We start from the raw sequence: 18491 nt of genomic DNA on the forward strand, positions 1-18491 counted from the left end.
TAAGGTGTGCCTTAGATCATTTGATTCTCAACTACTTTCTGGCTATATACAAACACCTGCCCCCACCATGTTCAGTTGGCCCCGTACCTCCTCATCTGCAGTGGCTGCCTAGTTACCTTGAAATTTCCTGCAACCCCCAGTTGAGAAACAATACTTTTGATCATCCTTCAATATAAGTAAATTATGGCCTTATAAGTGCTTTGAAGGAGTAAAGGTTTGGGGTTTTGTTTTTTGTTTTTTTATGTTTGGTTTTTGCTTTTGGGCCACGCCCCATGGTGCTTGTGGCTTAACTTCTGACTCTGCACTCAGGAATCACTCCTGGTATGTTCAGGGGACCTTATGTGGTGGTACCAGGGATAAAACCTGGGTTGGCCTAGTGCAAGACAAGTGCCTACCTGCTATACTGTTGCTTCAGAAATTTTGAAATTTAAGTTAGAACATTTCAGGAATTTCAGTTAGAAAATAATTTCTTATTGGAGATTATTTGCATTTTATCTAATGAAGTGAACTAATAAGGTTTACAAGAGACCCATGATACTGTTTTGTTTTGGGAACCACAGCCATTGGTGCCCCTGAACTGTTCCCGACATTGTGCTTTGATGTTCCTCTTGGCAACTGTTGGTACCTAGTGTGAGATCCAGCATACACAGTATGTGCTCCAGTCCTCTCAGCCATATCCCTGGCTCTCAGATCCGTATATTCTTTTAAAAGTGACACTGGTAGAAATAGCACCAGTGTGAACTGAAAAGTGGCACTTCTGTATCAGGAAAGTTGAAATATTCCAGACAGATGTGAACATGAGCCACTGTAAAATAGAGCAGTGGTTCAGAAATGAGAACCATTCAGATCTCAAAGGGCAGAACCAAGAGTTGTGGAGAAGTAATTCTCAGATCTTACGTTCTATTCAAGGAACTTCTACCATGTCTAAGAATTACTTTATATCTTTATTTTTTATCACTTATAAACAAGAAGCAGTTGTGGTCTATCTGTCCTACCGTAGTATTAGGAAGATGGGGTGTATGCAGATAATTTGTCTTTATAGTTCACAGGACTTTAGATTGGGAGAAGTTATACCAAAGGAACTCTTTAAGGAACTGTACCCAAAGTTTTATCTGTATATGGATACATTAAGATAACACCCTGGTGTGAGGAGAAAAGGACTCTCCTTCACTGCTGGTGGGAATGCTGACTGGTTCAGCCCTTTTGGAAAACAGTATGGTGATTCTCAAAAAATTAGAAATTGAGCTCCCATTTGATCCAGCAATACTACTTCTGGGAATATATCCCGAAGAGGCAAATAGTATAGTAGAAATGATATCTGCACTTGTATGTTCATTCCTGCACTGTTTACAAGAGCCAAAATTTTGGAAAAAGCCCAAGTGCCCAAGAACAGATGATTGGCTAAAGAAACTGGTACATCTACGCAGTGGAATACTATGCAGCTGTTAGAAAAAGATGAAGTCGTGAAATTTGCATAGAAGTGGATCAACATGGAAAGTATCATGCTAAGTGAAATGAGTCAGAAAGAGACAGATAAACATAGGAAGATTGCACTCATCTGTGGAATATAAAGTAACAAAATAGGAGACTAACACCCAAGAATAGTAGAAATAAGGACTAGGAGGTTTGCCCCATGGCTTGGAAGCCGGGGGAAAAGACAGCTCAGATAGAGAAGGGAACATCAAGTAAAGGGTATTAGGAGGACCTGCTCGGGTTGGGAGATGCGTGCCGAATATAGACTATAGATCGAACACAATGGCCACTCAATGACTCTATTGCAAACCACAGCACCCAAAAGGAGAGAGAGATCAAAAGGAAATGCCCTGCCACAGAGGCGGGGTGGAGGTGGGGGGATGAGGTGGAGGTGATGGGAGAGGTCCTGGGATCATTGGTGGTAGAAAATGGGCACTGGTGGAGGGATGAGTACTCAATCATTGTATGACTGAAACGCAAACACGAAAGTTTGTAAGTCTATAACTGTACCTCACGGTGATTCACTATTAAAAAAATAATTAATAAAAAAGAATAACATCCTGGATCTGGGGATTTTGCTCAGCAGTAAAACATGTGTCTTGCATATGTGACGCCCTGGGTCTGGTCCTTGGCACTGGACAAGGGGGAGGAAGAAGAAAATTCTGGATTTGAAATTGTTGCTATAAAGGGATAAAAATTGGGGGGCATCTTGGGAGTGGTGTGGATAAGTGTATTTTGGATATGAGAAAAATGTAAATAATTTGTTCTGAATCCAACAAACAATGGTAGTTTCTTTTCATACTTCTGTATATATTGTAGTCCTGTCTTTCCCAGAGTAGTGATACCTCCCCCTAGGAGGCACTGGAATGATTCAGAGGGGAGTATGTGTTGCCTTGGGTAGAGTTAGGGGGTTGCTTCCTATTCCATTAAAGAAGGTAGATTTTCAGGGTGGCTGTAGGTGTTGTGATTATATTTTCGGGTTTTGTTGGCTTGCTTTTAATTTTGAAAAGGGAGTAGTAAGCCAAATATGTGCTCTCTAGGATCACTCACTTTGTAGAAGCTTGCTACTTTGTACAGATATTTAAGTAGGTACCATAAAGAGATTTTGCGAAGAATCAAGGCAGAACTAGAGCTTTTCTAACAACCAGTAAAGTCATCTTGGAGGCAGGTCATCTGGCCTGTAGCTTGCCTTCACAAAACTACAAACAGGTAGATATAATGTAACCTGATTAAAAACAAAAAAACTTATGAACCAGAACCGTTCTACTAAGTTTCTCCTAAATACTTCACAGAAACTATAAGATAACAAAAGTTGCTTAAAGTTATGTTGTGATAATTTATTATGCATTAATACTTGACAATAAACTTAAAGGGAAGTTTAACTTTTTCTTTAATTAGAATTTTAGGTAGTATTTGAAGTTATGGCTCACTTAATTCTATTCTTTCTTTCCCAGTGTTCTTAGACACTATCTAGGTTAAATTTTATTTTTCAGTACAGGTGATACTATATCTTGCTTCTCTTTCTCTTTCATCACTGTCATCCCATTGATAAACGATTTTCTCGATCAGGCACCAGTAATGTCTCCATTCGTTCTACCTCTCAGGTTTTAGCAGCCTCTCTTTACTTGTTCTTCCCAGCAGTGCCACATTGGAGGCTCTTTCAGGGTAAGGGGAATGAAACCCATTATTGTTACTGTATTTGGCATGTCAAATATGCCACGGAGAGCTTGTGTGCTCTCGGTACCTTGCCAGGTTCTCTGAGAGGGAGAAATAAGCTATAAGCAGCCTCGAGCTTCCAGGAGCGTTGTTTTTTAGTCTCTGGAACTTGGCCATTGATGGGTTTACAGGGAGCGGGGGAGGAGGAGGCAGTTTGTGGATGTGGCTGCCAAGCTACTGGAAAATGGGGAGGACCCAGCCCTGAGATCGGGACTGGGTCTCCATCTCTTTCATAGCCAAGAAGTAAGTTTAAATCTAATGAGCCTAATTATGTAATTTAAATGTTTATCATGAGAAGAGGGAAATGGTAATAATATAAGGCAATTTTTTGAATATTTTATATTTGGTAAAATGTAAAATAATACTCATAATTAAAATTGCCAAACTATTAAATTTACCTTTGTTTGTTATTTATTTAATGATATATGAGTTTTCATGATATAGGAGTCATTCTTCTGAAACTCAGGAAATATAAACAATATGCATTTCATTTTATATATGAAGATGCTAAATAAAGTGGAATGGAAATTTCCTCTTTTTTTGGCTTTTTGGGTCACATCCAGCAATGCACAGGGGTTACTTCTAGCTCTGCACCCCTGGTGGTGCTTTGCGGGGGGAGACTCTATGGGGGATGCTGGAAATTGAACCCAGGTTGGCTGTGTGCAAGGCAAACACCCTACCTGCTCTACTATATCTCCAGCCCCCTGGAAATCGCATTTTAAGTATTATAAATTCAACAAATATTTCGATAGTTTGTAAGACATTTAGGTTTTTGTTGGTGAGCAACTTTATACTTTGAATAATTCAGTGTCGTCAGCTATCATAAGTAAACAGACTGTTGGTTCATTTTTCTATTTCATATCTTGGAAAGGTTTCATAACTTAGTCATTTAAATTTAAAATTATATCTCGTTTGGGCTCAGGGGTGTGATTCAGTGGTAGAGTGCACACACATACACAATCTGAGTCTTTGTATTTTTCCCATTATATCATGTAAGTATTTGTATGTATGCATATGTGTGTATGTTAGTCTAGTCAGTGACGACTTGTTGAACATTTATTTCACATTGCCTTTTACGTCACTTTTAGTTTACATTTCTGACTGTACTCCTAGAATAAAATACTGGAAAGATAATTTACTGTTTCAATATTTAGAAAGACTAAACTGGTTATCTGAAGCTGTGTAACTACCACTACTGAACAAAATAAATAATACCAGACTAACTTTTTAGTAAAAAGGTAGTTGGGTGGTTTTTTTTTTTTTTTGTCAATTAATTTAGAATGAAGACATTGTTTTCCTTTCATTTTTTGCCAAACTTTTAAAAAAATCAGCTCAGACTTACATCCATTTCATATTGTTTTATCACTCATTACAGTGTTCAGATGTTTTATACTGTGTATTATGGATGGGCTGGTGGGGGCGGCCTGCCAAGAGATGGTACAGGGGTTAAGGTATTTGCCTTGCACATGACTATACCTAGTTTGAATCCTCAGTATTGTATTTGCCTCCCCCAAGCATTGCCAGGAGTGATACTTGAGTAGAGAACAAGGAGTAATCTCTGGGCACAGCTAGGTGTGGTACAAAAAGAAAGAAAATACTATATGTTACTGTTGTTTTTAGAGAAAGGTCTTAGATGGAAAAAATTTAGCTCAGAGGGTGGGTAGTTTTTTATTATCCTTAAGTTAGCCAAAAGTAGCAATGAACAGAATTAGAGACAACTGTCAGATTTTAATTGAATGGCTGACGGAAATTACATCAAAATGTTAATGATGATTTTGATATGTTAGTAAGATTGTAATTTTTTCTCCTTTTCTATACCTTTTTTGTTTGCAAAATTTGGAGTATGATTTAAAATACTCAAATGTTATTGTTTAGAAGTTCAAACATTTAATTCTGTTTTTAAATCCTCACATTTTTTGTAATATATCAAGCATTAAAAACAGTTTGATTGGGGCCAGAGCGATAGTACAGCAGGTAGGGCATTTGTTTTGCACACAGCTGACCCAGGTTTAATCCCTGGCATTCCCTATAGTCCCCTGAGCTTTGCCAGGAGTGATCCCTGAGTGCAGAGCCAAGAGTAAGCCCTGAGCACAAACATAATGATCTTTCAGTACCAGTATTGCAAACCATCATGCCCAAAACGAAAAAGAGAGCAAGAGAGGGGAAGGCAAGGGGAGGGGTAAAGTGCCTACCACAGACACAGGCTGGTGGGGAGAGGGTGGTGGGTAGAAAACTGGGGACATTGGTGGTGGGAATTGCGCACTGGTAAAGGAATGGGTATTGGAACTTTGTAGGAGTGAAACCCAATCATGAACAACTTTTTGACTATACATATCTCGTGGTGATTCCATTTGGAAAAAAAAAAAAGCAAGCTCTAAACACGTTCAGGGTATGACCCCCCCCAACAAAAACAAACCCTTTATCAATAAAATCCTCATTTGTTGAATATGACCCAGCCACACATTTTCAAATCTATGATTTTAGATATGCAATTATATAAATGAAGTTGTTGAGTGATATGTCATTTGATTATTTATTGGGAATCATCTATTTAAAAGATCTGGAATCATCCATTTAATAGATTTGGAATCATCCATTTAAAAGATATGCATAATAGTAGTGTGTGTATGTATGTAAATGTGTGTGCATATAGCCCCAGATTGAATAGAAGGAAAGAGAAGAAGCAGTGTTCTTATTTTCTCTAGAGCTGTTATCTAGCCTAATGTTCTAATGGAGAGCTACAGCTAGAATTACTTTGTTTTACCCTGGTATCTTTTTGCCTCTAAAGACAAAATTGCTATAGTAGTCTTGGAAAAGGAAAAAGATAAATAATCTCTTAGCAACCATAGGCTAATAATTACACCAACTCCTGATAGTTAAAACAGGTTTCCATGGTACATTAAATATTGGTATGGGTTGATTTATAGATAAGATAAATGAGCCTTTGCCAACACAAAAATAAAAACATTTAAAGTGGGTACATAGCACTACTGCAGAGGATTTTTCTGAAGCTAGAACTCATTCAAATATGTTTGTTGGTGTTTTTTTTTTTGGTTTTTTTTTTTTGGGAATTTGGGGATCCACACTGGTGGGACTCAAGGCTTACTTCCAAGTCTGCGCTCAAGGTATGCTCCTATTGGAGCTGACAGGGCCGAATGGGGTGCTGGCAAACAAACCTGGGAAGTGCCCTGCAGGCTCTCTGGCCTCTCATGCATATATATGTATAGTCATTGTACATATCATTTATTAGACTTGTGTTCTTGTGGAAGTTTTTTGGCATTTTCGGTCATAAATTTTTTTTTTAAAAAAGCGTCATTTTCTTTGGGGTGGAAGGGAGACACCCATCCTGCAGCAGTGCTTAGGTCTTACTTCCTAGCTCTGCACTCAGGGGTCACTCCTAGTGGAGTTGGGATAACCATATAGAATGTAGGGATTAAACCCAGATATACTTACTGCATGCAAGATAGATACTCTACCTGCTATGCTGTCACCAGCCCTGTACTACTCTTCTTTAAGGGACTCTAGTTCAGTGCAAGTTATTCAAGTTTGACTGAGTTGTGACGCTTGTATTCATCCAAATTAAGAAAGATTTGATTTTGGACTGGAGAGAGAGTATAGGAGGTAAGGCACTTGCTTTGAATGTGGCCAGTCCTCGATTGAATCACCAGTATAGTGTGTGGATCACTAAGAACTGCCAGGATTTAGCCTTGAGCACATTACTAGGTGTGTCTCAAAAACAAATATTTAGTTTTGATTAATTTTAAATATAAGAATGTTAGAGATGGTTGTTTTGGAAAATAGCAAAATACTTTCATTCTATAGTGTAGGTAAATGACACTGACACTGCATTTTCCTCCTCAGATCAGGCAGCAGACTAAGTGGAAATCCTGGATGGCTGAGGAGCAGGGCTAGCTTGGCACTGCTGTGTTATGCTGTCTCTTCCTCCCTCTCAACCCCCACACATAGCGGTTTTTAAATTCCTTGTATACAGTCCTTGTTACCTACTTTCTGTTTTTCAAAGTTCTTAAAATTGCAAACTAGCACTTGAATTGTATTTTCATTCTAATAATTTATTGTAGGTGTATCCAGTGTCAGTCTAAATTATAATGAAGATCTTTTTAAAGTTGGCTGTTTTAGTTAGCAGATTTAGTATTCTAATTCTTCTTAGATTCCTTTCTAAAAGAGCTCATTTTGCTCAGAAAGTTGATTTTTGAAATTTTATATTTAAACAAGGTATACAGATTTGAGTTCGGGGAGTTGCCCGTTCTTAGTGAGATAGAGTTCATTGTACATACTGATTTGCTAAGTACTTGTTAGAGTGAAAATATATGTATCTTTTTTTTCCCCTTGGCAATTGATGAATTTGAGGCTGTTTCTTTTAGGCAGTTGAAGAAGATTCCTCCAGTTCTCTAGTGAAAGATCATCATTTCCAGCAAGACACAGTTGTCACCAGTGAGCCTTTTAGAAGCTCCAGACCTCCCTTTGAGGATTTGAATGCCAGAAGAGGCTATTTACAAAATCAGGTAAGAAGATAAATATGTGCAGTATTCACATGTACAAAATTAGATGCATTAAAAAAATTCAGAATAGGGTAGCATCCAGTAAACATTTGTTGAAAGAAAAATAATTAATTAAAACATCACCTTGGGGAAAAATCGTGTATTACAAAACTTAAATCCTTTATTGACTCTAAACTTACTCCTAATCTTGTTATCCTCCAGTTCGATTAACTTGATAAATTTAGGCTCGTTTGGTTGCCGATAACACTCATTCCTAACCAAGGAAAGCTTTCTCATTTCTTGTTATTTTAAAAATGAATGCACTTAAGCCTCTTTAAAAAGATCTGGAAAGTCATTAGATAGCTCCCTCCTCATTCCCTCCCCTTCCTCCCCACATCCACCTATGAGCATTTATCCCCATTTCTCTTTAAACATCTGTTCATTCTATATCTGCATGGTTTAAAGTCTTTGTGTGACATCATTTTATAGTTATGTTGTGACTATTAGAATATCAGATTCAGACCTTTAGTCTACGTGGCATTCCAGCCTAGACCTAATAATCTAAACTAATTCCATATTTTGTAAGAAGGAGCAGTAACTTCGGGCTGGAGTGATACAGTACAGCAGTTAAAATGCTTGCCTTGCACTTGGCTGACATGGTTTTGATCCCTGGCACCCAAAGTGGTCTCTGGAGCCTACTAGGAGAGATCCCAGAGTGCAGAGCCAGAAATAAGAACTGAGCACTGCCAGGTGGGACCCTAAAAACAAAGAACAGTGCCGGAGTGATAATATGCCAGGTAGGGTGATTGCCTTGCTTGCAGCCAAACCTGGTTTATTCCCCAGCACCACACATGGCCCCCAGGCCCTGCCAGGAATGATTCCTGATCACAGAGCCAAGAGTAAATCCTGAGCACTGCCAGGTATGGCCCCAAAACAATCAAATAGAACAAGATAATCTGTTTCTAACTTTAGAGAGAGGTTTGTAAAACATATATTTTATATATCTATACATATATATGGACTGGAGCGATAGCACAGCGGGTAGGGCGTTTGCCTTGCATGCAACCGACCCAAGTTTGATTCCTCCGTCCTTCTCGGAGAGCCCTGCAAGCTACCGAGAGTATCCCGCCCGCATGGCAGAGCCTGGCAAGCTACTTGTGGCGTATTTGATATGCCAAAAACAATAACAACAAGTCTCACAATGGAGACATTACTGGTGCCCGCTCGAGCAAATTGACGAACAATGGGACAACAGTGTTGTTACATATATCTATATTACGTATATTTGTCATATATATATTACACATATATGACATATATGTAGAATACATATATATGTAGGATACATATATGTAATATAGATATTATTTTATGAATTTTTTAGATGCAGGCAAATGCAGTTTTTAAATCCTGGAGACCATAGGGTACCAAGGATCAAACCTGGGTTGGCTATGTGCAAGATATATCTCTCCAGCCCCATAAGAATAATAAAAGGAAGCAGGGGAAAGGGAAAGAAATACAAATGATGCAGATGCTAGTGTCAGTAGGCAAATATGTTAACAAATTGCATTTTAGACAGTTTTAAGGGCAGTGAAGCAAAGTCATGGGAAATTGTACTGAGACAGGATTCTATAGAAAAAGGCTTTGGAAAAGCCTCCGAGGAGGTATTTATATAGACATGGGTTGTTGAGGGTATGCCCCACGCACGGTTCTCAGGGTGCCTGGACGTATACTCCTGGTTCTCTTTGGCAAACCTGGTCAGTATATTAGTGCCAAGGCCTAAAATATGTGGTGCTGTGCCCTGTGGTGCCGGGGACCCAAGACCACACTTGTAATGATCAGGAACCTTCAAGGCCACCACTCTGTGAAGTATGGGGACCTCCAAGTCTACAAATAGCAATCTTGCGAAGCCATGTATTACCAGGGATCGATGCCTTGCATCGATGCCCCCTAATATAAAATCAGCCATATGAAAATCTGGGAGAGATATTATAAGGAATTCAGTTTTTAGAGAAATAGAAAGCCTTGTGTAATTATACTTTGGTGAGTGATGTTGCTATTAGTGTGATATAGGGCAGGTTTTTAATTTGTAATTAAAGTATCATGTGTAAGTTAAAAACTGGGTATTATTTAGGAAATAGAATATGGTCAGTGTGGAATTAGGAACAACTTAAAGGCTATAATAAAAGATCTGTTTGAGTAAGAAGAAGTAATGAGAAATGATTAGATATAGCATAGATGGTTAGGTAAGCTATAGTAGATTGGATATGGAATATCCAAAGAGAACTTTCAGGGTTCCATGAAAGTGACAACTAGTTAAGTTTTCTTCAGGTGGAGACCCGAGGAAACCCTATAAAAGATCAGATTATTTTAGGTGTTATTTCGACTTTGCCTTAGATGAGGAATAGTAATTGGCCTAGCCTCATAGGATTTTGAACATATGCCACCACATGCAGAAATAAGCTCATGAGCTTGTCTGTTGTTTGGAGATAGAACATACCAATTGGTCTGACTTTTGTTGGTTGATGTATTGATCTGGCTTAAGGTGAAATCTTCAAAGCCCAGAGATTGTTCTATAAACCTATTAATTTTCTTATAACTGAATTAGAGACTCGGTAAGATACAGGAAAAATAAGCTTTGGTTAGTTTTTATGCTGTTTATGGTCCCAGTTGGGAAGAAAGGGAAGGTTGCCTGGCCAGAGTAATTAAAGATTGTAATTTCTTAAACCTCCAGGAAATGTGGGTCACTTACAATAAATTAGTCTCAGTAAGAGTCATGATGACAGCATGGATCCTGTATGGGGCATAAGCTTTTCCTTGTTGAACACTGCGGCTTTTGAAAGTGACTAGGCTTTCAGGGACTGGATTGCTCAGAGAGCAGTGATTTCACAATCCTCCTAAAATCTGTGTCAGACTCTTAAGGCACAGTGCTGGTGCTTATTTCAGACTGCATTAGATTATTTATTATACTTTAACCCTGTAGAAATTCTAGTGAATAAAGAATTACAAATTAAAATGGTAACCTTACAAATGAAAACAGTTATGTGAGATGTTCTGGTTTTGTCTTTGTTGTGTTCATAGTACCTACATTTAGTAAATTGAATAGTCAGTGTCACACTTCCAATTTCTTTTTTAGATGGTATCCAAGTATAAGATTGACAAGTAAATTATGTCATTACAAGTATGACAAGTAAATTTTAATTATTTTATTTATTTTTTTTAAATCTAGGATTACTGCTATTTATTCAGTCATTGATTAAGCTGATTGAATTGGGCATGAACTCCACAAATTTTAATTATTAAATGAAGTTATCCATATACATCACATTAATTTATAGTCCTTGCATTTCATGTTGACCATTTATCAGACAAGCCAGTTTTTTATCTTTTGCTTAAGGTCCCCCCCCACACACACACACACACTTTTTGTAAGAAGATTACTATTTTGTAATGTGTCTGTTTATCCAGTATGTTTTCGTAGAATTGAAATTAATGTTGATTCTTGACATTTTCCCCCTCTACATCGAAGTAACTGTGAGAAGGCACAATGAACCCTGCAAGTATTTCAGCCTGGTGTCTTTTATTACCTTTTGCAGAAAGGGAAAAAATTACCAAAGACAACAGTGACATTTCTAAAAATCTTTTCTACTTGTGGGGAGGACAAGAGTAGGGTTAGTGACTTTAATTCTAATCCTTAGTATTTTTAATAATTATGTAAATGCACAACATTTACATTTAGGTTTAAACATTTGTTCCACCTGTAATTATCTTAGAAATTGAGGGGAAAGTGTAAAATAAGAATGAGATTTTATAGTGCTTGCTTGGGAGCTTTACCAAGTGCTTTTGATTCCATTAGTAAAACATGCCAAATTCTCATTACTATCAGTGAAAAATTCATGCAGTCATTAAGAATTTGACTAATCATGAATTTAGTAATTACTAAATTATTGATGATATTTCTAGAAATGATACTTGTTTCTTCTTTTTCTCCCCCCTCCTTAGTTCAGATTAATATGTTGCCATGATATTTAAAATAATGCAGATGTTAAGGCACTTGCTTTGTATGCAGCTGCAGCTGACACAGTGTTTGACTCCTAGCACTGCATCTATCTAGTCTTTTGTGCCCTGCCAAGTATGGCATAATATGTAATAATAAAGTAAATGTTCCCATGATAAATAAGCAGCTTCGTATTTCATAGAATCTGATGATTATGGGTGGTATTCTTTACTGTAGTCAGTGCCTAATATGTGTTAGATTTATTGTTCAAAGCACCTTTACTAATATAACCCTGAAAATTTTCACAGTTGTAGCACCCTCATTTTGGGGATAAGAATTAGCTTTAGTTTATGCATGTGTACTATATTTTTTAAAATTTTAAAAGTTTTAATTGAGGTGCCAGGATTTGCGATACTATTAATCATATTTTTCATATATTCATTATTCTAATACTACGTATCCGTTACCAGAGAGCCTACTTCCTTCCACCAGTGTCTCAAGGACCCCTTCTTCCATTTAAGCTCAGTTCTGTAGACAGAATTTTCAGTTCCGATGACTTGGACTATATTGCTCCCTTATTATGTTATTTTTTTATTCTATATATGGGAGGAGTCTCTCTTATGTGAAGATGCTGACACCTACACACATAGATGAAAGTATAAAATTATGTCAATGATAAGTTGGTGAAGTTTGTTTCAAAAACTATATTTCTTTGGATGGGGGGGTGAAGAGGGACTGGAAATATAGTGCAAGTGATAGGGCACATGCCTTGGAACATGGTGTACCAGGTAATCAATTGCCATCTCATATGTTCCTCTGAGTACCACCAGGAGTAATTCCCTGAGCACAGACCCAGGAGCAACCCCTAAATATTGGCAGGTATGGCCCCAAAGCTTTAAAAAAAAATTCCTTTTTTATATTTTAAAAATTAGTATTGTGAACAATTCTGTGCTAATACATTAAAAAAATTACATGAAATAGGTAAATTCCACAATTGTTAAGACTTAAGAGTGAAGAGAAGAAACTTTTAAGAAGAAAATATGAATTAACTTATTCATAAGTTTACAAATCTGAATAAACTTATTTATTCATAAGTGTTACCTAACAACTCGAATCGGATGCTTACGTTTGAGTAGATGTGGCTCATTGCCGGCAGTTTCTGTCTTCGTCATCTACGTACCAACATCAAACTACGATGAAGAAGAAATTGAGAAATTCTACATGGAGCTGGAGAAGTTCCATAAAGAAGACCACACCTTGTACAGGTTGATTGTTGGTGATTTTAATGGCAAGATAGGACCATTCAGAAAGTCATCCGAAGAACTCCACATTGGGACCCACGGCCTAGAATGGAATGAACAGGGTAAGAGTGAGACTGAGTTCATCATGTTAACCAAGACCATCCATGGTAACTCGCACTTCCAGAAGGCCAAATCTAAACGCTGGACATGGGAGTCTCCCGGTGGACAGTTCCACAATTAAATTGACCACATCATATTCAATGGACAGTTTGTCTGATCAGTATCGCTGTCATCCCAAATTTCCAAACAGTATCAGACCACCATCAACTTCATGCAAAATTCTACTTCATGGAGTGGGGAGAAAGGGCTGCAAAGTTTTGACTCCCAGAATGACTACCAACTGGGAGCTCTTTGGCACTATTGCAGGAATATGGCAAGATGCCATCATCAACAACATCATCGAGGAATACTATCGACTGGTTCAGCACCTCCATGATTGTGCGAGGAATGCCAAGAGAGAGAAAGCCACAAAGAGACGCCTGTCTTCAGAAACTACCAAGTTCATTTGCCAACGTGGTTTGGCGTGAGCCTCAGGCAGTCACAAGCTAACGTCTGAGCTCATAAAGCTGTGCAGAGAAGCGATAAAGAAAGACCTCAAAGAGAGAAGAGCAGCAGTGTTGGCTGATGAGGTAGAAGCCGGGGAAAGTATTCACAACACTTGCCTGTCCTTCGCCAACTACCAAGACCAAGATGACTGCCCTCCAACATCCTGATGGATCTATCATGTCTTCCAGAAGGGCAATGGAAAAGGTTATTAACGACTTCTACTCAGATCTCTATGGTAACCATGTCCACCTGCCCACATACCAAATTCCACAGGATGGATATGTCGTTCCAGCGTTCTTCCATCAGAAATCCGACATGCCATTTTGTCGGTAAAGACGAGTACAGCAGCCAGTCCAGACAAGGTCAGACCTGAACACCTGAAGAATCTGCCACCAGTATTCGTCAATACACTGGCTCAGCTCTTCACACGCTACCTGTCCAAATGCAAGGTTCCATCCCAGTGGAAAACCAGCAGGACCCTCCTGTTGTACGAGAAGGGAGACATCCACGACATCGGCAACTATCACCCGATATGCCTATTGTCTGTCATCTACAAGTTAATTCACTCGAGTCATCCTAAATAGGATTGGCAGAACAGTAGATGAAGGACAACCATGTGAGCAAGCCGGGTTCCAGAAAGGATTCAGCACAATCAACCATATCCACACGGTGACCAAACTCATTGAGGGTTCACGAGAGCTCAGGATGCCGCTCTGTCTAATGTTCATTGATTTAAAGAAGGCCTTTGATGCTGTTGAAACTGAAGTGGTCATCGAAGCCCTAGCCAAACAGGGTGTTCAAACTCAGTAAATCAGGATCCTCTGAGAGCTGTATTACGGATTCATCACCAGGATCTCACCATTCTACAAGGAAGTGATCGTTGATGTAAAGAGAGGGGTTCAGCAGGGCAGTACCATTTCACCGACACTCTTCAGTGCCACCCTCAAAAACGTCATGAGATGACCGGAATGGGAAGGAATGGGAGTGAAGATAGATGGTTGGCAACTACACCACCTCCGCTTCGCTGATGACATTGTTCTAATAACACCGAACATTAGCCAAGCGTCACAAATGCTGCCCGACTTGGACCATGCCTGTGGAAAGGTCATACTGCAGCTGAATATCACGAAGACAATGTTCATGAGAAATGGACTAGTTCCTGATGTTCCATTAGCTCTTAACGGAACGAATATCTCTGAATGAAGCAGCTACGTATACCTGGGTCAAGAACTGAACATGATGAACGACTTGGCACTGAGCTGCACAGGAGGAAGAGAGCAATGTGGAACGCCTTCAAGAGCATCGAAGAAGTTAAGAGGACGAAGAACCTTCAGCTCCAGGCACATCTTTTCGACTCCACCGTTCTTCCTGCACTAACATACACCTCAGAGACCTGGGCCCTATGAAAACAGGATGAGAACCCTATTCGGATCTCCCAAAGAGGAACCGAAAGAGCTATGCTTGGAATATCACATTTCACTCAAGTGAGAGAAGTAATCCAGTTCTGACCTCCATCAACGATTGAGAATCAGGGACGCTGTCTTGTTTGCCAAGGCATCAAAAATCAGATGGGCAGGACATGTAATGTGATATAATGTGATTTGATTTAGAGACAACCGCTGGACTAAAGCTGTTACCAACTGGATTCCACGGGATGTCAAAAGAAAGCCTGGCCGTCTACCTACAATACAAGATGGCCAGACTTATTCACCAAGACCCTGAACAAACAGTTTGAGGCTCTTTGTTCCTGGAGCAAGCAGACGCCATTGGGCTACACTAGCACACGACAGGGACAAACGGAGACATTACTGGTGCCTGCTCGAGCAGATCGATGAGCAACAGAATGACAGTGATACAAGTGATTCATAAGTGTATAAAAGTTTTATTCTTAGAAAGGGAATATTGGGCTTTATATTAGAACATACTGTATTATAATGCTTCAGTGTCTCTAGTAATAGGTAAAGACTATAATTTTTAAAGAATTAAAAAAGTCTGAATTTAAAAAAACGTACCTAATCAGTCATTAAACATTCAGTGTAAATTAAACCTTAATTAAATACTGAAAATGTATAAAATCTCTTAGCAAACTTGGAGTAAACATACCTTTGTTACTTTAATAGAGGGCAGCTATAAATGCCATGACTGAGCCCCATACTTGATGCCATGTTCTGGAAAGACAGTTTGACCTGTCTTCTGTGTATTTATTGAAGTAAATACATATATTTATGGAAAGCAGAAAAGAAAGGAAGAGAGATTGCAGATGGAGAGGGACTTAGTATAGGACTAAGTTCTGTCCTGTCTTTTAAAGTTCTTTAAGACTACCTGCTGTACTCATTTCAAGGCTGTGGATTTTCTAAACTGTTGTCATCTGTGAAATTCTATTGTTCCTTCAAATCTGAATGAAAACCTAGTTGAATAGAGTATTCTTAGTGAGGTATTTTTTTCATTCATTTTTATACTATATCCTTTTGTTCTCATCTGTCTTATGGAGTCTCATTTGATAGATCTGCTGTGAGTCTTAAGGGCTTTCCTTTATATGTAAGTTCCTTGTCTTGATCTTACTATAAGTATTCTGTCACTGTCCTTGATTTTTATCATTCTGAGCACAGTGTGTCTTGGAGTTTTCCCTTTTTGCATATTTTTGCTTGTACCCCTCAGGCCCCTTGCATTTGATTGCCTATGTTCCTCAACTCTCGAAATTTGTGTATATGATTTAACTGTTCTTTGTCAAGTTTGCCTGTTTCTGAGAAAGGACTTTGCTGATTCTCTTACCATTCATCTTAAACTCATTCCATTCTCTGGTGTGCTGTTCATTTATTTTCAGAGGTTTTTTTCCCCCATCTTTCACTGTTCATAGAGATTTCGTTCATCTCATGTTGGAGATCCTTGATGTTTTCCTCAGCTGCTGCTGTTCTGTTGCCAAGGCTTTCTATTGAGTTTTTATATCACCTACCATATTCTTCACTTCTGTCTTTTTCTGATTGTACAGGGGTTTTTTTGTTTTTTTTTTTAGCTCTCATACTTTATTCTCATACTTGTATTTTACTGACTACCTGCCCTGTGTAATCATTTCTTTGAGCTCATTAGACATAGCATGGAGTCACTAAAGTCACTCTCTGAGGATTTGTAGAACTGCTGGTCTTGGTTGAGTCTTCTGTGTTAGTGTTGTCACTCATTGAACTTGGCCTTCTACACTTCTTCCCTATTGGACTTGCAGTGTTCCTGCAAGGTACTGAGGGTGAATCTATGTAGTTAGTCTCCCTGGGAGACTCTGAGGGATGAAGCTGGGAATTGTTCTCTCTCTTCTCTGCCACTCATCACCCAGTGATAGAAAATATAATTGAGCAGTGTGAAATTTGATGAGTAGAGCTATCACATGGCCATGTATGCAGCCATGTGTCTCGAGATATGGCAACAGGTTGGTTAATATGGTCCATTGCAGAGCAACCTCATTAAAAGGAAAGGGAAATCTGTCTTTGGTTTCAAAAGGGCTGGAGATGAATCTCACCTGGCAGTGTGGGAAAGCAAGCAAAAGATCTGGTTTTAAATTATATTTAAAAAAACACAAGAAGGAAAAATTTGTGATTCAGTTTTCCTCTGAGTGAAATAATAACAAGAATAAAGTCTGAATGACTTTACATGCCTTCTCCAGGATTTTGGGATTTCAGAACAATCCACTCAGACTCCTATTTACTCAAAAATTTCTAGTCATCCTAGTGAATAAGGCAATTATACCTGGACAATCTCTAGTTTAAAACTGTTAAATATAATTGTTTCAATATCTAGTGACCACAGGAAAATTCATTTTGCACAGGTATTCACATTTTAGACTAAGTCACTGATTAATATAGTTGTGAAAGTAGAATGAGAGGAGATGGTGAATGTTCGTCAAAGTTACATAAATTAATACTCATCCATCCCCCAAAATGAAATTTACCCAGTCAGCCATTTTTGACAGAGGGATTAAATTTTGCTTAGTGGGTCAAAGTGAAAATATTAAACTTTTCTCCCAAAAATTACAGTGATAATTGGTGAGGTGATTATAAATTGCATTCACCTTGTAGAAAAAGGCAAGTAGGCTTGAAAACTTCAGAGAGGTAAGTGAACCATAGTTGATTACCAATTGAGCAGGATTTTGAAATGGCTTCTTGAATTCGGGTCTGAATTCCAATTTCTTTATCGTCACCACATTTTATTATTTCCAAAGCTGATGGAAAATCAGAGGTCCCGTTATCATAATGCATAACTAGATAACTTAGTTACATATGTGTTAATGTTAAAATAGGCCATCTTTTCTTTTTATCAGAAGATTTAATTGTAGGGGCTAGAGTACAGTTGATAGGGTGCTTTCCTTGCACACAACCAACCCAGATTCCATCCCTCTCCCTCCAGTGGATCCCTGAGTACTGCCCAAGAATAATTCCTGAGTACAGAACCAGGAGTAACCCCTGAACATTGCTTATTATGGCCCCAACCCCCCCAAAAAAAAGAACTAAATTGAAGTGTTTTTCTCTTTTTAAAATTGTGGTAAATGTTATTCACATCCTTAAATATTTGGTAGAATTCACCGGTGAACCTATATGGATCTGGTCCTTCTGTTTTGGAAGTCTATTTGATGCAACTTCTTGAATATGTATCGCTCTCTTTAGTTGACTGATTTCTTCTTGTGAGTTTTAGGAAATTATGCCTGTTAAGGGATTTTATCCACTTAATCCGGGTTATTAAATTGTGAACATAATGTTGATAGTGTTCAAAAGACCAGCCTGTTTCATTAATATTTTCCATTTGATTTCTGTCAATTCATTACTACTATGATTCTTATTTTCTTATGATTTAATTTTTTTTCTAGATTTTCAAAATGGAAATTTAGATTACTTGTTTTTTCCCCTACTGTGTGCAATCTTAGCTTTTACTAAAGAACTTCTTTCACAGTTTTCCCATAGTTTTCAGTGTCTTACA

The 18491-nt window shown here is 38.3% G+C and overlaps 1 protein-coding gene across 1 annotated transcript in view; it reads left to right on the plus strand.

The window, feature by feature from the left end:
* SPRED1 (sprouty related EVH1 domain containing 1) overlaps nt 1-18491 on the plus strand; it is an 83594-nt gene that overhangs the window by 57551 nt on the left and 7552 nt on the right. Inside the window, exon 5 of the mRNA XM_004609559.2 lies at nt 7572-7712. Within this exon, the coding sequence (XP_004609616.1) occupies nt 7572-7712 (141 nt within the window). The remainder of the gene's footprint in view (nt 1-7571; nt 7713-18491) is intronic.

This window comes from Sorex araneus, chromosome 3 (assembly GCF_027595985.1).
Source record: "Sorex araneus isolate mSorAra2 chromosome 3, mSorAra2.pri, whole genome shotgun sequence".
Lineage (NCBI taxonomy): Eukaryota > Metazoa > Chordata > Mammalia > Eulipotyphla > Soricidae > Sorex > Sorex araneus.